General features: G+C 41.1%; 1 protein-coding gene across 2 annotated transcripts in view; it reads left to right on the plus strand.

Moving 5' to 3' along the window:
* The window catches only part of LOC128699671 (cytochrome P450 9e2-like), a 46243-nt gene extending 33336 nt beyond the window's left edge, over nucleotides 1-12907 (plus strand). For both annotated transcript variants that reach the window (XM_070080964.1, XM_070080965.1), the window contains exon 6: nucleotides 12560-12907. In XM_070080964.1, coding sequence (XP_069937065.1) covers nucleotides 12560-12738 — 179 coding nt within the window. In that variant the 3' untranslated portion in view covers nucleotides 12739-12907. The remainder of the gene's footprint in view (nucleotides 1-12559) is intronic.
* The last annotated feature ends 13931 nt before the right edge of the window (nucleotides 12908-26838 follow it).

Below are 26838 nucleotides of genomic sequence, written 5' to 3' on the forward strand. Positions count from 1 at the left end.
AGCAATCACTCCTCTTTCCTCCTGCACCCTCCCTCCTATAACCACAAACTTCTGCCCCACATTCTAATACTGCATTTTTAAAACTATCCCAACCCTCTTCAACCCCCCCTCCCCTCCATTACTCATACTTGCATCAGCCCACCTTTTTACCAATAGTTGCTTATATCTCACTCGAACTTCCTCCTCCCTTAGTTTATACACTTTCACCTTCCTCTTACTTGTTTCCATTTTCCTCTTGTCCCATCTACCTCTTACCCTAACTGTAGCTACAACTAAATAATGATCCGATATATCAGTTGCCCCTCTATAAACGTGTACATCCTGGAGCCTACCCTTCAACCTTTTATCCACCTATATGTAATCTAACAAGCTACTTTCATTAAATGCTATATCATTCCTTGTATATTTATTTATCCTCTTTTTCATAAAATATGTATTGCTTATTACCGAACCTCTTTCTACACATAGCTCGATTAAAGGCTCCCCATTTTCATTTACCCCTGGCACCCCAGATTTACCTACTACTCCCTCCACAACATTTTTACCCACTTTAGCATTGAAATCCCCAACCACAAGTACTCTCACACTTGCTTCAAAGCTCCCCATGCGTTAACTCAACATTTCCCAAAATCTCTCTCTCTCTCTCTCCTCTACACTTCTCTCTTCTCCAGGTGTATTTATGCTTACTATAACCTACTTTTCACATCCAGCCTTTATTTTGCTCCACATTATCCTTGAATTAATACATTTATAGTCCCTCTTTTCCTGCCATAGCTTATCCTTCAACATTATTGCTACGCCTTCTTTAGCTCTAACTATATTTGAAACCCCTGACCTAATCCCATTTATTCCTCTACACTGAAACTCTCCCACCCCCTTCAGTTTTGTTTCACTTAAGGCCAGGACATCCAGCTTCTCACTCAACATCCACAATCGTCTCTTTCTTATCATTCGCACAACATCCATGCATATTCAGACATCCCACTTTGACGATTTTCTTCTTATTCATTTTAGTAATTATTACAGGAAAACGGGTTACTAGTCCATTGTTCCCAGCATTTTAGTTGGCTTTTACAACACACATGGCTTACGGAGGAAAGATTCTTATTCCACTTCCCCATGGATATAAAAGGAAAAGTAATAAGAACAGAAACTATTAATATATATATATATATATATATATATATATATATATATATATATATATATATATTCTTTTCTTCTTTCAACGTACCAGCTGTATCCCACTGAGGTGGGGTGGCCCAAAAGAAAAAACTAAAGTTTCTCCTTTTAAATTTAGTGATATATACAGGAGAAGGGGTTGTGGAACATTATTTAATTTCCGAAGCTATAGTGCCTAATAGATGTTTAATGTGTTGATGTGGGTCAGGAAATGTATTTGAAAATGGACTAGAACCAACAGGGAAGCTCTGCACCTGTGCTGATGGGCGGGGGAGAGGTCGAGTCGGGGCATCACGAACGGGAGTGTTTTGAATGGAGTTAAGAGGCTGGGAAAACATGGGAAAAGGAAATTGGCGTTCACGGCGGCCTAAGGATTAATACAGGCCTCACTTCATAATAAGAAGTGTCGTAACTGTTCCTGGTGAAGACTGAGGGAATGTGATTTATGGGACCACCGTAATAAAGTGGTAAAATTAGTGAATAATGGCAGAACCGGTGGTGACTGGTGCGACGCCATGGAGTGTATCCAGGAGAAAATACACATGATTTAATCATCACTCATCGGTCTCAGATCTTAATGGAGTGACCTCTAATGTGCATAATAATTATGAGACATTAAATCGTCGTGTGAATTGTAGTGTAATCTCTGATAATAACACTAAGCTAAGAGAATGTGAGAAGTGAAATAAGTCGCCTTTCTCCGAATGAACACATGCAGTCCTTGTGGTTCCTGTCCCGAGGATAGTGAAGTTTTTATGGAGTCCCGACTTGTAAACCGGGACAAACCAACGGATACCTCATCCTGCTGGAATAAGACCCGTGTCGGTGTAGCAGGACATCGAAATGAGATAGTGAATGGAGGAAATAAGGAGCATCAATCACCCACAGTTAAGTAACCCTTCTAATTATAGCAGACTGAATCTGGCCAGCTAGGTATGTTGTAATTGGATTGGTTGGGGGTGATCCAGCTACATCAAGTGACCACCAGAGAATATCTGGTAAGTGGTGGTATTATATACAAGTGTTTTTCCTTGATGGATATATACATGTGTAACCTACCCCCTCCCCCCTTCATTCAGTTAAACTAATATAATCTATACAGTCCGCAATTAATTAGTAGTGCTGTACTTGTGGGTGCTATCCAATTCATACCGGTCTCGGATAGATATGGATAAGATTGTGAGGTCGAAGGAACCACCTGCAGGGACCAGGGGTGGTTAAGTTTTCTCACATGTCTACACGGGGTGACTACAGTAAACAATATGGCTGTTGTTAAATTAGACACATGTGCAACTCTTGGGTATCTTTGAGGAAACATTTCGCCACACAGCGGCTTCATCAGCCCATACAAAGGATAAACTTGAAGAACAGGAGGAGAATGAGGTGGTCAGTCCATCAAGATTAATGGACTGACCACATCGACTCAAGGTTGACGGACTGTTTACCTCATTCTCCTTCAGTTCTTCAAGTTTATCCTTTGTATGGACTGATGAAGCCACTGTGGCGAAACGCTTCCTCAATAAAGATACCCAAGAGTTGCACGTGTCTAATTTAACAACGTGTCGTTTCTTTGAACCATTCATCTACAATATGGTTATCTCCCAATGAGATCACTTGTATGTATATAATGTTGAGGTACATACAGGTAACCCCCTATAAAATTTTCCATAGGGGTTACTAGCCACTTGCTCCCGGCATTTTAGTCGCCTCTTAAAACACGCATGACTTACAGAGGAAGAATTCTGTTCCACTTCCCCATGGAGATAAGAGGAAATAAACAAGAACAAGAATTAGAAAGAAAATAGAAGAAAACTCAGAGGGGTGTGTATATATATGCTTGTACATGTATGTGTAGTGTGACCTAAGTGTAAGTAGAAGTAGCAAGACGTACCTGTAATCTTGCATATTTATGAGATAGACAAAAGACACCAGCAATCCTACCATCATGTAAAAAAATTACAGGCTTTCGTTTGACATTCACTTGGCAGGACGGTAGTACCTCCCTGGGCGGTTGCTGTCTACCAACCTACTACCTTACATATATATATATATATATATATATATATATATATATATATATATATATATATATATATATATATATATATATATATATTTAGGTAGGGGATGTGTGGACCAGGTGTTTACAGTGAAACATATAAGTGAACAGTATTTAGATACGGCTAAAGAGGTCTTTGTGGCATTTATGGATTTGGAAAAGGCGTATGACAGGGTGGATAGGGGGGCAATGTGGCAGATGTTGCAAGTGTATGGTGTAGGAGGTAGGTTACTGAAAGCAGTGAAGAGTTTTTACGAGGATAGTGAGGCTCAAGTTAGAGTATGTAGGAAAGAGGGAAATTTTTTCCCAGTAAAAGTAGGCCTTAGACAAGGATGTGTGATGTCACCGTGGTTGTTTAATATATTTATAGATGGGGTTGTAAGAGAAGTAAATGCGAGGGTCTTGGCAAGAGGCGTGGAGTTAAAAGATAAAGAATCACACACAAAGTGGGAGTTGTCACAGCTGCTCTTTGCTGATGACACTGTGCTCTTGGGAGATTCTGAAGAGAAGTTGCAGAGATTGGTGGATGAATTTGGTAGGGTGTGCAAAAGAAGAAAATTAAAGGTGAATACAGGAAAGAGTAAGGTTATGAGGATAACAAAAAGATTAGGTGATGAAAGATTGAATATCAGATTGGAGGGAGAGAGTATGGAGGAGGTGAACGTATTCAGATATTTGGGAGTGGACGTGTCAGCGGATGGGTCTATGAAAGATGAGGTGAATCATAGAATTGATGAGGGAAAAAGAGTGAGTGGTGCACTTAGGAGTCTGTGGAGACAAAGAACTTTGTCCTTGGAGGCAAAGAGGGGAATGTATGAGAGTATAGTTTTACCAACGCTCTTATATGGGTGTGAAGCGTGGGTGATGAATGTTGCAGCGAGGAGAAGGCTGGAGGCAGTGGAGATGTCATGTCTGAGGGCAATGTGTGGTGTGAATATAATGCAGAGAATTCGTAGTTTGGAAGTTAGGAGGAGGTGCGGGATTACCAAAACTGTTGTCCAGAGGGCTGAGGAAGGGTTGTTGAGGTGGTTCGGACATGTAGAGAGAATGGAGCGAAACAGAATGACTTCAAGAGTGTATCAGTCTGTAGTGGAAGGAAGGCGGGGTAGGGGTCGGCCTAGGAAGGGTTGGAGGGAGGGGGTAAAGGAGGTTTTGTGTGCGAGGGGCTTGGACTTCCAGCAGGCATGCGTGAGCGTGTTTGATAGGAGTGAATGGAGACAAATGGTTTTTAATACTTGACGTGCTGTTGGAGTGTGAGCAAAGTAACATTTATGAAGGGATTCAGGGAAACCGGCAGGCCGGACTTGAGTCCTGGAGATGGGAAGTACAGTGCCTGCACTCTGAAGGAGGGGTGTTAATGTTGCAGTTTAAAAACTGTAGTGTAAAGCACCCTTCTGGCAAGACAGTGATGGAGTGAATGATGGTGAAAGTTTTTCTTTTTCGGGCCACCCTGCCTTGGTGGGAATCGGCCGGTGTGATAATAAAATAATAAATAAATATATATATACAGTGGACCCCCGGTTAACGAACTTTTTTCATTCCAGTAGTATGTTCAGGTGCCAGTACTGACCGAATTTTTTCCCATAAGGAATATTGTGAAGTAGATTAGTCCATTTCAGACCCCCAAACATACACGTACAAACGCACTTACATAAATACACTTACATAATTGGTCGCATTTGGAGGTGATCGTTAAGCGGGGGTCCACTGTATATATATATATATATATATATATATATATATATATATATATATATATATATATAACGGGCTTGTTTGGTAGGTGCTGCAAGCGGGTGGTTAATGATACGTCCTCGGAGGCTTCTTACTTTATTCTTAAGTAGTGGTGGGTACACAGGCTTGTGTTGTGCCCATGGCCCGGGCAGGGCCACGCCTACGAGAGAGAGCTGGGAGTACTTGTGTCTTCCTGCTAGGCCGCTGTGTGTGTGCGCGAGGCATGGGCCGACAGGCTGGCGTGCCTACGAGAGGCCTGGCTACAGAGGGCAGCACCAGCATGGCACGAAATATGAACTAAGCTGGCAGACAGCATGGGGCTGTCTGTGCAGACAGTACAGGCTGTCTACATACGCTTGGCCACCTACCGCGCGTCGTCCCGACGCGACAATACTGGTAGTAAAAGAAACTCGGTCTCTCTCTCGTAGGAACAGGGCACATAACACAAAATAAAAACATATATATACATATGGACATGGAAAAAAACTTCCTACGGGGAGGGAAGAAAAAAACATGTGGGGTGTGCTAAACATCGTGGTCATAGGCAGTGAGCGTCGAAGGGCATCACTGCACGCCTTCCTGCGTCTGGACAGATACTGCAACACGGGAGACATCACTGCGGCTGAGCTGTGACGTAACAGGTTACGGTCTCCTCTGGAATGGTGAAGCAGTCATCGTAGGAGTCGCTGCAGGTTTCACTCAACCTGGGGCACAACATGCTGGTGCCCTCGAGTGAGGCGTCGACAAAACTCGGCAACTGGGCAGGACTTCTGGCAAGCGACTCAGGAGGACACTTCTCGACTGGTACTGTCGCTGGGCTGTCACTGCCGGCGAGCGTGGAGTGAGTTGTGGAGCGAGTCGTGGCAGAGACGACTGGGCGAAACATCAGGGAGTGGTAACATCATACACCAGACTGCAGTGAGAGAGCTAGCAGTCAAAGTGACATCTTCTTTGTGCAGGCTGCTCACTGAAGCTTGTGACACGAGGCTGACACAGCGCCTGCCGACAGGGCTAACTGCGGCTTGGCGAGTATCAATCGGCAGTTGGAGTTATAGCAGAGGTTAGTCTAAGCGTCCCCAGACTTGTTTCTCTACATATAACTGCACTCTGAAGGTCTGTAGGTGAAGTGAAACAAATCTCGATGGGAATCGTAGCAGGTACGATTCTGCAGAACAACACGAGCGACGAGCATAAAAGCTTTCTGTACAAGAGGGCTCGGTCACTCGGAGCTGTCTTGACATCAGCTGTCAAATGTACTGGTCACACGGGTGACTTAGCACAGTGGTGCTACTCAGGTCTGGCTCAGACCTCACTAGACACACGGAACTTTAAACACACCGCGGTACATACGGTACACTAACATGTGAGAACACTGACTGAGAGGAATTAATTACCACGACATATATCTTCTCTCAGTCTTCTCGACAATACTAAAATAATTACTAGAAACACTCGATGGTGACATCATGTGATGTCGCGCGGTGACGTCAGCAGCACTGACGTCAGCAGACATCTCGAGGTGACGTCAGGCAGACATCATGACGTCATGAAGTCGGGCAGCATCGTGGGTGACGTCAATGTGATGCGGGCACCAGACCACAGCATGTGGCCTGGGACATCTGGTAACTCACGTGGCTGGTAGATCCACGTGACATCGCCCACACCCACGTGGCGTCGTGATCCACGTGGTGTCGTGATCTACGTGGCATGCTGATCCACGTAGCTTTGAGTGGCCTCGGGCACTCGGATACACAGCTCTGGCAATGAATTCACATGGAAAACAGCAGAAAACACAGCAGAGGGAATGGGCAGTGGTGAGTGGTGTATGGTAGATGGGTGAGCGTGAGTAGGGCGAGCATGGGCAAGGTGAGGAACAGCCACTTCCTCTCCTCTCCTCCCCCACTCACAAATACGTAGAGAACTCACACCGGACGCAGAAATCACCACAAAACTCACCTCTGGCTTGCTGAAACGGCTGTGCTGAGCTGAACAACAGCAGCAACATACAAGTGACGCTGAACACGTGACTTGAGAAACAGCGTGGGACACTGTAGCGTGGGGTCACTGTGACGCCACTCACAATTCTCGAAGAATTTCGACAAATTTCGGCTGGATCCTGCTTGTACCTGTGTCTGGATGCTCAAAAGTGCAGACACGACATCAGGATAACTCGTTGAGAGACGGATGCTTCTTGTATGGGATGATGAAGTGAAGATGACTTCATACCTCTTCCTCCCTCTCTCCAGGCAAACACAACTGCTGCGAGCACCGCTGCTACCATTTAATGGGTTTGTATGGTAGGTGCTGCAAGCGGGTAGTAAATGATAAACTTCTTCGGAAGCTTCTTACTTTATTGTTAAGTCGTAGGTGGGTACACAGGCTTGTGTGTTTGAGCCCATGGCCCGGGCAGGGCCATCCCACGAGAGCTGGGAGGCCTTGTGTGTTGCTGCTAGGCCACTGTGTGTGTGCACGAGGCATGGGCCGACAGGCTGGCGTGCCTACGAGAGGCCTGGCTACAGAGGGCAGCACCAGCATGGCGCGAAATATGAACTAAGCTGGCAGACAGCATGGGGCTGTCTGTGCAGACAGTACAAAGAAAATAGAAGAAAACCCAGAGGGGTGTGTATATATATGCTTGCACATGTATGTGTAGTGTGACCTAAGTGTAAGAAGATGTAGCAAGACGTACCTGTAATCTTGCATATTTATGAGACAGACAAAAGACACCAGCAATCCTACCATCATGTAAAACAATTACAGGCTTTCGTTTTACATTCACTTGGCAGGACGGTAGTACCTCCCTGGGCGGTTGCTGTCTACCAACCTACTACCTAATATATATATATATATATATATATATATATATATATATATATATATATATATATATATATATATATATATATATATATATATATATATATTTATATGTCGTGCCGAATAGGCAGAACTTGCGATCTTGGCTTAAATAGCAAAATTCATCTTGCCATATAGGACAAGTGAAAATTTGTGTATGCAATAATTTCGCCAAAATCATTCTGAACCTAACGAAAAAAATATATTTCACTGTGTTTGTTTAGTATTAAATTATTGTAAACAAATCTAAAATATATGTACTTGGGTTAGGCTGAAATAAATTGTTCTTGTTATAATAAGGTTAGGTAAGTTTTCTAAGTTCCTTTTGGTGCAAAGTTTTAAATTTTTACATCAACATTAATGAAAAAAATATATCTTTAAACGTATAAGAGAAAATTTCAGAAAGGATTTAATTTTAAACGAGTTCTTGCTAAATGACCAGTTTTACATATTCGGCACGACATATATATATATACATATATATTGTCCCGAATAAGTAAAATTGGTTAATTAGCAAGAACTCATTTAATATTGAGTCCTTTCTAAAAAATTTTCTTAAACATTTAAAGATATATTTTTCATTTGTAAATGTTAAAATTAATAATTTTATACCAAAAGAACCTTAGAAAACTTAACTGACCTTATTATAACAAGTGCACTTTAATTTAGCCTAATCCAGCTAAATGTATTTTAGATATGACTTGCTCCACGTAAAATTGTCACACTATGGTATAAGAGGGCATTCCCTCAACTACCTCAAGTCATACCTCAGCAACAGAAGCCAATATGTGTACGCAAATGGGGTAAACTCTTCTGCGCAACCAATTACAGTTGGTGTCCCACAGGGAAGTGTCCTTGGCCCTCTTCTCTTTCTCCTATACATAAATGACCTTCCAAATGCTTCGCAATTACTCAAACCCACACTATTTGCAGATGACACTACATACGTCTTCTCTCACCCGAGCCCAGTCACGCTAGCCAATACTGTAAATACCGAATTACAGAAAATATCTACCTGGATGAGGACTAACAAACTTACACTAAACATTGACAAAACCTACTTCATTCAGTTTGGTAACAGAGCTACAGATGTCCCTCTTAACATAATGATAAACGGATCACCTATCACAAAGCTAACAGAGGGAAAATTCTTAGGAATCCACCTTGATAATAGACTCAAATTTCATACACATATACAACAAATTTCTAAGAAAATTTCCAAGACTGTAGGCATACTATCGAAGATACGGTACTATGTTCCACAGTCAGCCCTCCTGGCCCTATATCACTCTCTTATTTACCCCTATCTCACCTATGGAATTTGTGCATGGGGCTCAACAACAATTAACCATCTCAGACCACTAATTACCCAACAAAAGGGTGCAGTTAGAATGATAACAAATTCTCACTACAGGCAGCACACTCCACCAATATTCAATACACTAAACCTACTCACCATACAAAACATCCATACTTATTACTGCACCTATTACATACATAGAACACTTAACTCTGATATTAACCCTCCCCTCAAACATCTCCTTGCCAACCTCAACAGAACACATGACCATAACACAAGGCACAGATCACTCTTTGATGTTCCTCGTGTCCATCTCACACTATGCAAAAACTCAGTGCACATAAAAGGCCCTAAAATCTGGAATTCATTACCTGTAAATATAAAAGAAACACTACCTGTTTATAAATTCAAGTCTCTTCTCAAAGATCACTTACTCATCCAAAACGAAATAAATACTGAATAACTGAACCTTATAAATTGTATATCTTAAATGTTTCTCACAATTATATCACATAAATGTTAAACCTAAAACCCAATCTAACTTTATTATTTTTTAAATACACTACCTAACAGAATACTCCATACGACTGAATGTACAACAATGCAAGCAACCATATGACCTGTCTTTGTAATACTCATTTGTGCTTTATAGTTATCTGTTTACAATAATGTTTTATCACTGATTTCATCATTGCTTAGTTAATCTTAAGTTAATTTTAAGCCAGCCCGTAATGCTATGCATATAAGTGGCTTTGGCATGCTGCTCTTATCTGTATTTTTTTGTACCTCTGTATGTGTGCTCAAATTGTTAATAAATAAATAAATAAAATAAATAAATAAGTTTACAATAACTTAAAAATAAGCAAACACAATGAAATATATTTTTTTCGTTAGGTTTAGAATGATTTTTACATACACAAATTTTAGCTTGCTTTATTTGGCAAGAAGAGCATTGCTATTTAAGCCAATTATTATAATCATTGGCGAGCGCTAAACCTGTAGGATTATACAGCGCCTGTAGAGGGGGGTGGAAGGTATTCAGGCTCAATTCAGGGAATTGGAGCACAGATCCAATTCCCTAGATCAAGAGCCCCTCACCAGCATGAAGGAACCTCTCTTGAGGGGTATTTAAGCGAAATTTGGAAGTTTTACCTATTCGGCACGACATATTTATTATACCAATGATGTTATCCAGGCGTGTAATACTTGTAGCAAGTACTTGAAGAAATAAAGATTTTTCTTATTCTTCTTATTATTATTATTATTATTATTATTATTATTATTATTATTATTATTATTATTATTATTATCATTATTATTATTACTTGTAGTAGTAGTAATATTGCTATTAATAAATATTTTTCAACAACTAATGCAAATTTTAATGATAAAGATTTACCTCTGATTCTGTAAATAGATATCACATTTCTTATCTTCTAAACATACCAACTTGTTGTGATATCTTAAGGAGAGAAGATAGTTGCTCATTATATCTTAAGGAGAGAAGATAGTTGCTCATTATATCTTAAGGAGAGAAGATAGTTGCTCATTATATCCTTATCTACAATTTTTAAAAGTTTCCTTGAAAATAGTTTGTTATACTTTGGAACTTTTTTAATTTATATCCAAACTTGATAATTTTCTTATTGGTTATTATATCACATAACATATTTATGTAAGGTTTTTATTAATTATTTAATAATGGAATATTATTTATATATTTTTTGAGTAAAAAACTGAGAGGAAATAATTATTTGAAATTAAATGTATCACTAATCCATTATCAACAATCTGTCCATTTTTGTACACATGTTAACAGCTGTTCTACTTCAGCTCATTACAAAGCCCAGCCCTGTCTACCACCCACCAGGATGCCACCCACAAAAGTTGATTGATATCCAGGTACCTACTTACTGCTAGGTGAACAGGGGTAGAAGGTGTAAGAAGGAAACACCCAAAATTCACATCCGTGCTGGGAATCTAACCTAGAGTTTACCTGGAGAGAGTTCCGGGGGTCAACGCCCCCGCGGCCCGGTCTGTGACCAGGCCTCCAGGTGGATCAGAGCCTGATCAACCAGGCTGTTACTGCTGGCTGCACGCAAACCAATGTACGAGCTACAGCCCGGTTGGTCAGGTACCGACTTTAGGTGCCAGCTTGAAGACTGCCATGGGTCTATTGGTAATCCCCCTTATGTATTCTATGAGGCAGTTGAACAGTCTCGGGCCCCTGACACTTATTGTATTGTCTCTTAACGTGCTAGTGACACCCCTGCTTTTCATTGGGGGGATGTTGCATCGTCTGCCAAGTCTTTTGCTTTCGTAGTGAGTGATTTTCGTGTGCAAGTTCGGTACTAGTCCCTCTAGGATTTTCCAGGTGTATATAATCATGTATCTCTCCCGCCTGCTTTCCAGGGAATACAGGTTCAGGAACCTCAAGCGCTCCCAGTAATTGAGGTGTTTTATCTCCGTTATGCGCGCCGTGAAGGTTCTCTGTACATTTTCTAGGTCAGCAATTTCACCTGCCTTGAAAGGTGCTGTTAGTGTTCAGCAATATTCCAGCCTAGATAGAACAAGTGACCTGTCATCATGGGCTTGGCATCCCTAGTTTTGAAGGTTCTCATTATCCATCCTGTCATTTTTCTAGCAGCTGCGATTGATACAATGTTATGGTCCTTGAAGGTGAGATCCTTCGACATGATCACTCCCAGGTCTTTGACGTTGGTGTTTCGCTCTATTTTGTGGCCAGAATTTGTTTTGTACTCTGATGAAGATTTAATTTCCTTGTGTTAACCATATCTGAGTAATTGAAATTTCTCATCGTTGAACTTCATATTGTTTTCTGCAGCCCACTGAAAGATTTGGTTGATGTCCGCCTGGAGCTTTGCAGTGTCTGCAATGGAAGACACTGTCATGCAGATTCGGGTGTCATCTGCAAAGGAAGACACGGTGCTGTGGCTGACATCCTTGTCTATGTCGGATATGAGGATGAGGAACAAGATGGGAGCGAGTACTGTGCCTTATGGAACAGAGCAAGGACATTCAGTATGTGAGCTGAGTAGGCTACCAATCAAGCCATGAGATTCCTTCTTTTTAATGAACTAAATTTTCCTATTTTTCCAGTACCCTTAGGAAGACACTACCCAGATCTGTGTTGGATTCCACTTCAGACTTTGATTTCATTAACTACTTCAGATTTATTCCTTTTTAACCTCTCTTTATATGTTGGTAATTGTTTTTAGGTGGATGAAGCATTAAATGTCTGTCTGTTACTTTTTGGTATCTTAACTATTCATTTAGGATTAATTTAATATGATTTTTCTGTTAGTTGTATATGTTTTGGGGGAGCTCGCACAATATTTAGAAAAATATTATGCAGGCATTTCTCTTCATTATCTCAACTTGCCCTAATATTATTTTCATTTTAACAGCAATGCGTTTTGCTCTGATGGAGGCTAAGGTGGCCCTGGCGAAGCTTGTGATAGCATCAGAATTACGTCTAGCTAGGGGCCATGAGGAGCTAAAGCTCACATCATCTCCATTTCCTCTGAAAGCAGACGGTGGTGTTAATCTTGTGGTCATACCTCTCCCTGCCGGCAAACAAAGCTAAATCCATGAAACAACTCTCACCGATAATAGATATACTTAGTATATTTCTTTTCGTAACTATCTGTAAATTATGATAAAAATTTGCAATACCTATTTAGCAAATTTTTTATATCTATAAAATATATTTTCATTATGTACCTTATTACATCTTTATGCTTAATAAATCCATAAAAGCCATGTAATAAATGTGTGTGCATATATATATATATATATATATATATATATGCAAAACAACCACTGAAAGAATAGTGAAATTTCAAGCACTTTCGTAGCTACTCACATTAAGGAATGTGAGTAGTCACGAAAGTGCTTGGAATTTCACTATTCTTTCACAGTGGTTGTTATACAAATTCTGAAATTACCTGTTTACTGTGATGTTATTGCAATATATATATATATATATATATATATATATATATATATATATATATATATATATATATATATATATATATATATATATATATATATATATATATATATATGGAAGTTAGGAGGAGGTGCGGGATTACCAAAACTGTTGTCCAGAGCGCTGAGGAAGGGTTTTGAGGTGGTTCGGACATGTAGAGAGAATGGAGCGAAACAGAGTGACTTCAAGAGTGTATCAGTCTGTAGTGGAAGGAAAGGGGTTAGGAAGGAGGGGGTAAAGGAGGTTTTGTGTGAGAGGGGCTTGGACTTCCAGCAGGCATGCGTGAGCGTGTTCGATAGGAGTGAATGGAGACAAATGGCTTTTAATACTTGACGTGCTGTTGGAGTGTAAGCAAAGTAACATTTATGAAGGGGTTCAGGGAAACCGGCAGGCCGGACTTGAGTCCTGGAGATGGGAAGTACAGTGCCTGCACTCTGAAGGAGGGGTGTTAATGTTGCAGTTTAAAAAACTGTAGTGTAGAGCACCCTTCTGGCAAGACAGTGATGGAGTGAATGATGGTGAAAGTTTTTCTTTTTCAGGCCACCCTGCCTTGGTGGGAATTGGCCAGTGTGATAATATATATATATATATATATATATATATATATATATATATATATATATATATATATATATATATATATATATATATATATATATATGTTGTGCCGAATAGGTGAAACTGATCATTTAGCAAGAACTCATTTACAATTAAGTCCTTTCTAAATTTTTCTCTTACACATTTAACCTATTGACTGTCGCAACCCCAAATCCTGAAGTGTCTCTGTGAAGACTTACTCAGCCCTGCAACAACTTCAGTCAGTATTACCAAGGCTGGCTTCTCCTCAGGAAAATTAATGAATAGAAAAAGAAATAATAACAGACAATGATAAACACTTTATTTAGAAATGGAAAATGTAAAACAATAAAACATGAATGGGTATCCTAATTGAAAGAAAAATGAAAAATGAAATGAAAAAAAATTACATTTGAACTCAATGCTAATATAGGTATATCGTGGTAATGGGGTGTCAGGTGTTGGTGACACTGTCTTGTTGAAATCGTAGCCGTTGCTGATGTGAGGGGGGGGTAGCAGGTGTTGGTGACTTCCACCGGCTCGTTCTTCACAGAGTGTAGCCGTGAATAATTACTTCAGATGACAGGAACACAGGTTCGTTACCACTGCTATGATGAGGGGTTAGGTCCTGTGTTGGCTTACATAACAGGTAAATAGATTAAACATGGGACGTCTCAGGACGTTAGTCCGTCTCCTTCTATTCTTCTCGTTGGTTGGCAGGTGATCCTCTGTCATTTCAAGCTGTAAAGGGAGACAGATTACCCACTGCTTAAGAAATCACTCTCCATGATAAGTACAATTCCTAAAAGATGTGGTGATTAGTAAAACATTTAACCGATCAAGACTGAAAGGACTAAGTTAATTATTGGTCAAAAGTGAAGCTTTCAACCAATAAGTCCACTAAAATATGATCAGGCGTGTACTTACAGAAGTGTTGGGAGCTGTGAGTCGAGTGATTTACTGTTTGACCGGAGCAAACGTCACCTTTCGGGGGGAGGGGGAATAGGGAGGGGAAGGGATAGCGGGAGCTAGACTGACCCTACCTTAACAAGCAGCCAGCAATCAAACTATCATTTTCGGGGAGGGGGAAAAAGGGGGAGGGAGAATAGCGGGAGCTTTTTTTTTTTATTTTTTTTATAATTTATTTAAAACTTCATGTACAAATATTAATAGGTACATATATAAAATAATGAACAAGGACAACATCAGTAAAACAATATATAAACACAAAACAATCCAGGCAACATCTGACAGTCTACTATATACAAGTTTTTAAAACATATCACAATTTAAGAAGGTATAAAGTTATAATAACAAAGGCCACAAAATGGCTATAAATAAAACTCCTAAAATTACAACCTCAACACAATAATGCTCCAAGCTTAATGACAATCACCCATAATACCACTCGCAACAAATACACCAGACGTACAATATGCTTTATTAAGAAACCTGTGCTGCAACACAGGTGACCCATTATCCCTCCCCCCCCCATTCACACACACACATTGAAAACTAACCCTATCACCAACCTGAATAATCATGACATTAATTATCCTCAATTTAGGATTATTATGACACATGTCACTTGAGGAAACATTATTTACAACCATGAATGGTACAGGACTACCAAAATTACAATACCTTAAATAAGAATAATAATAATAGGTAATTACGTCAAAACTGATGCTGGACCACGTTACAAAAAAAGGCAAAAATAACTCAGTGCTTCAAGGAAATAGTGAAAGGAAAACCCTCTCAAGAAAATTCAAATTCAATTGCAATACCAGTGCAAGTGGAACATAATATGCTACCAAAGAAATATACATGTTATATAATTTATAGGTTATACATTAATACATGTTATATATTTAATCTGCTCCTTACACCTTCCCCATCAAGGGAACTAAGCAAAACTAATCTTGCACAACCTCTCATCTGGTCACACACTAGTACTTCCAATCACACCCAACCACATCACTGCATACCCAAGGAGGTGAGCCCGTTGAAATCCCCTGAACCCCCCCCCCCTTTTACCAACCTACTCACCCCGGCAGTTAAAGCCCCTTATAACGCCAATAAATTCCCTATTGTTAGTCCTCTATAACCCTCAGAAAAATACTCTTCCCACCTTTTCCCAAAAATGTCTCTATTGCGACACAAAGTTCGATAAAACGTCGCCGCCAAAGTCCTTCTCATCACATCCCCACCCACCTTCCCCCTCATACCCCATAAAACATATATGTAGTCCACGATGACATATGCTAAACCTCTTACCACACTCTCATCCACACCACTCATATCAAGACTCAACGCTCGCAATACCGACACACCTTGACCCCCCACCCTCACCACTACCTTACTCATCCATACCCTGATGCACTCCAAACCTTCACAAAAATAGACGACATGATATGCAGTCTCTTCCCCACTGCATCTGCCACACCCCCCCACCCTCAATAACCCTCCTATCTCGGAGCATCGCTCCCGTTGGCAAAATCCCATGCAGGAAATGGTACATAACCTCACACGCATTAGGTCGTATCCTTAATTTACTAAATCTTCGCCATATTACATCCCATGCATACATGGGGTAGATCCCTTCAACTGGCGCCACTACATATCCCCCTAACGATTTACACAAAGTTCCCACCTTTACTTTTCCCGGTTCCCTGGCTAACATTAAGGCACGTAACACTGTTTCACATTCCTTCATTTCTGCCCCTCCATACCATTTCCTCATGTGAGCATGTACCTTATCTAGCTGACCCTCCCTCCATCCACCTGCACTCATCACTTCCCTCTTAATAAACACACATTTCACGCACTTTCTCAAGTCCAACAAACCCAACCCTCTCCTACATACCGGCAATGTCACTACCTCCCTTCGCAACCAGTTGCACCCTGAACCCCACAAAAATTTGAACACCATTCTAAGAATACTCGTGATCACCATTCCTGTTAACGGCATCACAGCCGAAACAAACCAGACTTTACTATATAGTAATACACTGATGACAATTGCACGTTGCCTAAGGGTTAAATGGTGAGGTCGCAGCATTCCCAACTGTCACTGCACCTGTTCCACCATCCTATTCGAATTGCTAACCCTTGCAGCACTCAGGTCAGCCTCATACATGACACCGCAGATTTTCAGACTCCCGGTCCTCCGCTGCACAACATCACATCCCCAATCTAATCTCTCTGCCCACTCTCCCAGCCCCATGATCATTGACTTTTCCAGATTTACCTTCATCCCAGTAGCTCTCCCAAAAGTGTGTACAACTTCCCCCAAAAGTCCTAACCGTGTCTCCTCACTTACCAAAATAGTGGTATCATCAACATAGCCCACCAAACTAGGCCAGGGCTTCAGCTCACCATCCCTCCCCCCCCCCCCCCCCCCCGTCCTTAGACGATCCTCCACCATCCTATAAAAGGGATCCTGAACACATGCAAACAATATTTGTGATAAAGGACATCCCTGCCGAAGACCCCGCTCCATGTTGACTTTTCCCCCACACACCCATTGATTTGCACCCTTACCTTCGCGTTTGAATACAACGTATCCACCCACCCCACTATTTCTTCGCCAAACCCCTGTCGTAGGAGAATATCCCTCAAAGCCTTTCTTTCCACCCTATCATAAGCCCCTTGCCAATCCAACGCCACCAACGCCCCTCTTCCCCTTTCCATGTCCTCCAGGAACCCCTTTATGATCCTGTGGCCCTCGCCCATTGACCTACCAGGTAACCCAAACTGATACTCAAACATGACCCTCCCCACAACACATTTAAGCCAATTCCCAAGAATTTTCACAAATAATTTATAATCAGCACAAAGCAACGAAATGGCTCGGTAATCCCGAAGGGTACTCTGCTGTTTACCCTTTGGGACCAACACCACCACCGCCGTTGCCTGAGATTCTCCCATCTTACCTCCGTCTTTCATGGCATTCATTAACCTTACTAGGAAACCCCTAAGCAGACCCCAGTGCTGTACATAAAATTCGCTTGGTAAACCATCGATCCCGGGTGCCTTACCCTTCCTCATGTCCATAAGGGCTCTCCATATTTCCCCCTCCTCAATGACCCCACCCAGTGCCTCCCGATCACTCCTCCCCAGTTTGCACGGCACATACTCACATACCTTCCCAAGAACCTCGCCATCCACCCCACTACTTTTCCTGTATTCCTCAAACCATCCATCTGCATATGCACTCATCCCCTTGGTGTCCCTTAATACCTGACCCTCTCTAAAACCCCCCACAGAAGATATGACTTGCAAATCCAGTATTGTAGTCGTTCGCTGTCGTACCTTCTGTCCTCGCAGCACACAAGCTGATGGCTTGTCGCCCCAGAGTACTTCGTCCAACCCCGCCTGTACCCATACAGCTGCAAAACGTTCTTCTTGCAAATCCCGTATTCTGTCCTTCGACATGTGTATATCCTCCACCGGGTACACCCCGGCCACCGCCCCCCTCCCTCATAACAATCCCGTAATCTAGATTCTAAATAATTTGACAAACCATACCGCAATTGATTAATGCGTTTGCCCTCCCTCACATAAAATTGACGTATTCTTAACTTAGCCACACTATCCCACCATCCTACCACATCTTCCTCAGTCCTTCTGTCGGCACAGAGCTGTTCCCAAAATATTGCAAATGCTTCCACTCCCTCCCTATCCCCCAAAACCATCGTGTTCAGTTTCCAATAACTTCCCTGCCTACGAGCCAAAGCATCCCATCCCACCTCCATTAATACCGCCCTATGATCGGAAGACACCATCTCAATAGTTTTAAAAGACTCTACCAAAACCCTCTGAGATAAATATAACCTGTCCAAACGAGCTGCATGTCCCCTTCTTATATACGTATGTTCCACCTCCCACAGACCTCCCCCGAAAGCATCACGTAACTGAAGATCTCTAAGCAGGCCCCCCAAGACTGAGGAAAAATATCCCGCTCCTCTGGGTTCCACGTCTGTCCTCTTAATTACACAATTCCAATCCCCCCACAATCGCCACAGACGGTAACATGCGTAGGTAGTACACGAGCTCCTCCCGCACAAAATCCATCTTCACTTTCACGTCACTTTCTGCTGGGGCATACACACACACAAACGCCACTCTCTCTCCCATCCACCATCCTTCCACACGTAATACTCTCCCCCCTCCCCCCCTCTTTCCTATGCAATACAAACGGGCTCGCCTCCCTGATCAACACACCCACTCCTCCTTTTAAACGCTCAGATGGCAACACATAAGCCTGATACCCAGGCACCACTAATTCACAACCAAGCTTAAAATTGTGCTCCTGCACAAAAGCTACGTCAACCTTGTACCTATTCAAAAACATCCTGAAGCACTCCCGTTTAACACCATCACACAGACCATTAATATTTATTGTTACACACCTGAGGCCAGTTTAAGGTTTCCTTCCCCGCCTCATGTCAAGATTCTTCCCTTTCAGACCATTCCCCTGGACTGTGCCTTTGCCACAGACTCCCCCCTCCTTCCCACCCACCCCCTTCTGTTGTGGCCCTCTCACAGAGTCACTCTGGGTACCATAACCCCATGTCTTTTTCCCCGGCCTTTGCGCCAGCATCAGAACATCGTCCGAATCTGATGCTGCTGCCCTTTTCCTTGTAGCTCCCTCAGTTTCCATATCTGAGTCCTGGGAGCCAGCACAATGGACTTCCACCTCTACCACCCTTAATCCGCCTCCATGTCCTTCCATGGCACTCGCACTGTCCACCACAGGTGCCACCTGATCCTCCCCTTCCCCACACACACCTTCTGCCCTGATCCCAGGTTCTTGTTCGCTGTAACTCTCCACCTCCGTAGACTGTAACATAGCCTGTATCACCGTCTCCAACTCTTCCTCAATAGCCTTCACTGCTGCGCCCTCCTGCACCTCCTCACTTGACAACTGTACTGTTGATGGGCCAGGTGATTCATGGATCACCACTTCTTCCGATTCCACAGGAGGAGCCACCACCTCTTCACTCCACATGCGACCACGCCCTCCTCCTTACACCCGTTCTTCCTTAGGCATCGGGTGCTCATGCGCAGGTGCTCCGCCCCTTGCCGGCCCAGGAGCCACTGTTGATGGGCCAGGTGATTCATGGATCACCCCTTCTTCCGATTCCACAGGAGGAGCCACTACCTCTTCACTCCACATGCGACCACACCCTCCTCCTTGCCCCCGTTCTTCCTTAGGCATCGGGTGCTCATGCGCAGGTGCTCCGCCCCTTGCTGGCCCAGGAGCCATACTCCGCTTGCCACAGTCTGCCACCATATGGTCATATTCACCACACAGTCGGCACGTACGTCTCTGCCCCGCATACGCTACCATTACCTGGGTTCTAAACTCTTCGAGATATACATACGAGGGTTTAGGATGCCTTAGCATCATCTTGAGATTAAAAGAACCCTCAGGAAATCCTGTGTAAGCACCTTTTACCCATTTGCCAGGTTGGGCCAGATGTACAGTTGCATAACGTTCGAATACATTTCGAATATCTACCTCATCAGCCTCAAAAGGCACGTTGCAGAGCTTAACCCACGAATAATGTTGTGATACATCCGTCAACTTGACCCTCACTGCCGGTGTTACGTTAATGCTGACATCTTGGTAACGATCAACCAAAGCCTCGTATACTTGAGCAGTTAGCACTTTTACGAAAATTCTATATACACCGTTCAGTGCCACTCATATAAATCCTCGTCTCTGATGCCGTATGTCTCTCTTATAATTTTGGGCAATAACACATCGACTGACATAGGCGTTAAAGCCCCACTAATGAGTTCAATGCCCACAGTATTCACTCTCCTGCGCACACCTGGCGCCATGTTGTTGACTGAGTAGCTCGTCTGGGAAACAGTAGAGGGGTGCAAAGCACGACCGCACTCTACCTCATCCAGGCAGCAAATGCACAACACCTCCTCGTACCACTGCTGTCAGGTTACTGAGGAGCGTCAGGCAAGGGGGTCTACACGGCCCAAGAGCGATGCAGACAATTCGGAGAGAAGTAAATAATGAAAATGATTGTTATAGGAATGCAGTTAGAAGCCTGAGTAGATCTATAACCCACTATGATAACATGAACGTAGATAAGTATGTTTATGGAGCAACTTGCAATGTGAACAGACTGACTGATGTTGTAGTGGCAAGGCTTAGGCTTGGTTACAAGTACTTCTGGCAGTTTGGGAGACACACAGATGATGATCAAACTAAATGTAAATTATGTGATCAGGCATATGGTCACTCTCTTGAACACTATGTGCTTAATTGTCCACTTATTGAGGAATACACAGACAGACAGTATAATAACCTATGTGACATGTCAAGATATCTTATTAATGAAAATAAGATACCAGATATACTAAGCAAATTTCCTAAATTTGCTTGTAACAGATAAGTGAACTATAGATATGTAGATATAAATCCATATGTATTCCTGTTAACCCTTTGGGGCCTAGTTCCTAGGCCTTTTGTGTATCCATATGCTCTCGCGCTACCGTCCACAGGATGGATATGGGGTGCACAATAAACTAGCCACTTCGGTGGCAAAATCTAATGTCTAATCCATGCTTTTATTATAACAGAAAACGGAGTGTATGTAAGGCAAACTGCATTAGATTACGTAGTTTCATAAGGAAAATAACAATAATAATAATTTACCTTGGAGAAGAAATACTGGCAGTTGATAGTGGAGAAGAGATGCTGGTGAAGGTTGATGAGGCAGAAGAGATGCTGGGCACAGCTGCGTATACTGTCAGGAGTTCATTTCGTTTCGTCCTTTTTCTATCACCTAATCGGTACACTCTTAATGGTACACTCTTAATGATACACTCTTAATGGTACACTCTTAATGGTACACTTTTAATGGTACACTCTTAATGGTACACTCTTAATGGTACACTCTTAATGGTACACTCTTAATGGTATACTCTTAATGGTACACTCTTATTGGTACACTCTTAATGGCACACTCTTAATGGTATACTCTTAATGGTACACTCTTAATGGTACACTCTTAATGGTACACTCTTAATGGTGCACTCTTAATGGTACACTCTTAATGGTATACTCTTAATGGTACACTCTTAATGCTACACTCTTAATGCTACACTTTGTCATTTATGTCACTTCACTATTCACTGATTTTTGCCTTTTTTTCTTCTCAGCACTGTTCTTTGCACTTGTTTACTTAGGGCCCATGGTTAGAAACAAGAAATTCTGCAAAATAACTGCATGAAATGTAAGCAAATCACAGGAATTATCTCCACAGCGAGTTGAAGCACACGCGGACTGAGCATTGTTTTGATACACAATACTGCCATCTGATGGTGGTGCTCTCAAACTCACTTATAGTATTATTATAGTATTTATTAGTAGTAATATGTATGTGTTATAATAATTTATATTATACTAAATATATTACATAATTGTTATATTATATGCATTATTATTATTATTATTTGTTAGTACCTATATATTCTTATAATAATACTCTTGCTTACTATTTGGAATTATTATTCACACAAAGAATAGAAGATTTATTGTTATGCAGACTACTGCATTATTGTAATAATTGTATAAATAATGTCAACCCATTCATGACTACGCATTGGAATGGCCACTCGGACAGGTATTGGATGGTGACATCATTTATTTACTCTTGAACATAGCCAAGAATCGAACATTTCTGCTACTTTGAGCTCAATTTCAAGGTACTTTTCTTTGTGAAACCAATCAAAATCATATCTATTTCTGTAATATATCTTCCATTCCATCAAATGAGATAAAAAAAATGAGAATACAACCATAAAAACCATATGAAAGTATACTGCTAAGGGGCGGCTAATGGCTGAGAAGTGAATTCCATTATTTATGGCCCGATTTCTTTCAATTTTGGTGTATGTTAAGAAGCATCTGTTCATCAGACATTGCCCAAGTTGCAATAAGATAGCCCAACAAACAAATAAGATCCAATATCCTAGATCAAGAGCAAAAGCCCCTCACCAGTGTCAAGGAACCTCCCCTGAGGCCCTCTCGCATCTGGAAATTTCGCTTGCATTTGGAAGCAAAAAATCGACCAAATGATTGCTTGTATCTAGAAAAACACGCACTTGGGTGCACTCGTAAGTAGAGGTTCCACTGTGTATATATATGTATATATATAATATATATATATTATATATATATATAATATATATATATATATATATATATATATATATATATATATATATATTTATATATATATATATATTTTTTTTTTTTTTTTTTTTTTTTTCAACAAGTCGGCCGTCTCCCACCGAGGCAGGGTGACCCAAAAAAGAAAGAAAATCCCCAAAAAGAAAATACTTTCATCATCATTCAACACTTTCACCACACTCGCACATTATCACTGTTTTTGCAGAGGTGCTCAGAATACAACAGTCTAGAAGCATAAACATATAAAGATACACAACATATCCCTCCAAACTGCCAATATCCCAAACCCCTCCTTTAAAGTGCAGGCATTGTACTTCCCATTTCCAGGACTCAAGTCCGACTATATGAAAATAACCGGTTTCCCTGAATCCCTTCACTAAATATTACCCTGCTCACACTCCAACAGATCGTCAGGTCCCAAGTACCATTCGTCTCCATTCATATATATATGCAATAAGATCACAGTAAACAGGTGATTATAAAATATGCAAAACAACCACTGTGAAAGAGTAGTGAGTTTCACTACTCTTTCACAGTGGTTGTTTTGCATATAGTATATATATATATATATATATATATATATATATATATATATATATATATATATATATGATGGTAGGATTGCTGGTGTCCATTTTTTGTCTCATAAACATGCAAAGTCAGGTACGTCTTGCTACTTCTACTTACACTTAGGTCACACTACACATACATGTACAAGCATATATATATACACACCCCTCTGGGTTTTCTTCTATTTTCTTACTAGTTCTTGTTCTTGTTTATTTCCTCTTATCTCCATGGGGAAGTGGGACAGAATTCTTCCTCCGTAAGCTATGCGTGTTGCAAGAGGCGACTAAAATGCCAGGAGCAAGGGGCTAGTAACCCCTTCTCCTGTATAAATTACTAAATTTAAAAAGAGAAACTTTTGCTTTTCTTTTTGGGCCACCCTGCCTTGGTGGGATATATATATATATATATATATATATATATATATATATATATATATATATATATATATATATATATATATATATATATATATATATATATATATATGTTGTGCTGAATAGGCAGAACTTGCCATCTTGGCTTAAATAGCAACGCTCATCTTGCCATATAGGACAAGCGAAAATTTGTGTATGCAATAATTTCGCCAAAATCCTTCTGAACATAACGAAAAAAATATATTTCACTGTGTTTGTTTAGTATTAAATTATTGTAAACAAATATAAAATATATATAGTTGGGTTAGGCTAAAATAAATTGTTCTTGTTATAATAAGGTTAGGTAAGTTTTCTAAGATTCTTTTGGTGCAAAATTAAAATTTTTTACATTAACATTAATGAAAAAAATCTGTCTTTAAACGTATAAGAGAAAATTTTAGAAATGACTTAATTTTAAATGAGTTCTTGCTAATTGACCAGTTTTACATATTCGGCACGACATATATATATATATATATATATATATATATATAATATATATATACGTAATATATATATATATATATAATATATATATATATATATATATTTTTATTTTTTTTTTTTTTTTTTATTATCACACCGGCCGATTCCCACCAAGGCAGGGTGGCCCGAAAAAGAAAAACTTTCACCATCATTCACTCCATCACTGTCTTGCCAGAAGGGTGCTTTACACTACAGTTTTTAAACTGCAACATTAACACCCCTCCTTCAGAGTGCAGGCACTGTACTTCCCATCTCCAGGACTCAAGTCCGGCCTGCCGGTTTCCCTGAATCCCTTCATAAATGTTACTTTGCTCACACTCCAACAGCACGTCAAGTATTAAAAACCATTTGTCTCCATTCACTCCTATCAAACACGCTCACGCATGCCTGCTGGAAGTCCAAGCCCCTCGCACACAAAACCTCCTTTACCCCCTCCCTCCAACCCTTCCTAGGCCGACCCCTACCCCGCCTTCCTTCCACTACAGACTGATACACTCTTGAAGTCATTCTGTTTCGCTCCATTCTCTCTACATGTCCGAACCACCTCAACAACCCTTCCTCAGCCCTCTGGACAACAGTTTTGGTAATCCCGCACCTCCTCCTAACTTCCAAACTACGAATTCTCTGCATTATATTCACACCACACATTGCCCTCAGACATGACATCTCCACTGCCTCCAGCCTTCTCCTCGCTGCAACATTCATCACCCACGCTTCACACCCATATAAGAGCGTTGGTAAAACTATACTCTCATACATTCCCCTCTTTGCCTCCAAGGACAAAGTTCTTTGTCTCCACAGACTCCTAAGTGCACCACTCACTCTTTTTCCCTCATCAATTCTATGATTCACCTCATCTTTCATAGACCCATCCGCTGACACGTCCACTCCCAAATATCTGAATACGTTCACCTCCTCCATACTCTCTCCCTCCAATCTGATATTCAATCTTTCATCACCTAATCTTTTTGTTATCCTCATAACCTTACTCTTTCCTGTATTCACCTTTAATTTTCTTCTTTTGCACACCCTACCAAATTCATCCACCAATCTCTGCAACTTCTCTTCAGAATCTCCCAAGAGCACAGTGTCATCAGCAAAGAGCAGCTGTGACAACTCCCACTTTGTGTGTGATTCTTTATCTTTTAACTCCACGCCTCTTGCCAAGACCCTCGCATTTACTTCTCTTACAACCCCATCTATAAATATATTAAACAACCACGGTGACATCACACATCCTTGTCTAAGGCCTACTTTTACTGGGAAAAAATTTCCCTCTTTCCTACATACTCTAACTTGAGCCTCACTATCCTCGTAAAAACTCTTCACTGCTTTCAGTAACCTACCTCCTACACCATACACTTGCAACATCTGCCACATTGCCCCCCTATCCACCCTGTCATACGCCTTTTCCAAATCCATAAATGCCACAAAGACCTCTTTAGCCTTATCTAAATACTGTTCACTTATATGTTTCACTGTAAACACCTGGTCCACACACCCCCTACCTTTCCTAAAGCCTCCTTGTTCATCTGCTATCCTATTCTCCGTCTTACTCTTAATTCTTTCAATTATAACTCTACCATACACTTTACCAGGTACACTCAACAGACTTATCCCCCTATAATTTTTGCACTCTCTTTTATCCCCTTTGCCTTTATACAAAGGAACTATGCATGCTCTCTGCCAATCCCTAGGTACCTTACCCTCTTCCATACATTTATTAAATAATTGCACCAACCACTCCAAAACTATATCCCCACCTGCTTTTAACATTTCTATCTTTATCCCATCAATCCCGGCTGCCTTACCCCCCTTTCATTTTACCTACTGCCTCACGAACTTCCCCCACACTCACAACTGGCTCTTCCTCACTCCTACAAGATGTTATTCCTCCTTGCCCTATACACGAAATCACAGCTTCCCTATCTTCATCAACATTTAACAATTCCTCAAAATATTCCTTCCATCTTCCCAATACCTCTAACTCTCCATTTAATAACTCTCCTCTCCTATTTTTTAACTGACAAATCCATTTGTTCTCTAGGCTTTCTTAACTTGTTAATCTCACTCCAAAACTTTTTCTTATTTTCAACAAAATTTGTTGATAACATCTCACCCACTCTCTCATTTGCTCTCTTTTTACATTGCTTCACCACTCTCTTAACTTCTCTCTTTTTCTCCATATACTCTTCCCTCCTTGCATCACTTCTACTTTGTAAAAACTTCTCATATGCTAACTTTTTCTCCCTTACTACTCTCTTTACATCATCATTCCACCAATCGCTCCTCTTCCCTCCTGCACCCACTTTCCTGTAACCACAAACTTCTGCTGAACACTCTAACACTACATTTTTAAACCTACCCCATACCTCTTCGACCCCATTGCCTATGCTCTCATTAGCCCATCTATCCTCCAATAGC

The sequence above is a fragment of the Cherax quadricarinatus genome, unplaced genomic scaffold (genome assembly GCF_038502225.1).
Source record: "Cherax quadricarinatus isolate ZL_2023a unplaced genomic scaffold, ASM3850222v1 Contig1370, whole genome shotgun sequence".
Taxonomy (NCBI): Eukaryota; Metazoa; Arthropoda; class Malacostraca; order Decapoda; family Parastacidae; genus Cherax; species Cherax quadricarinatus.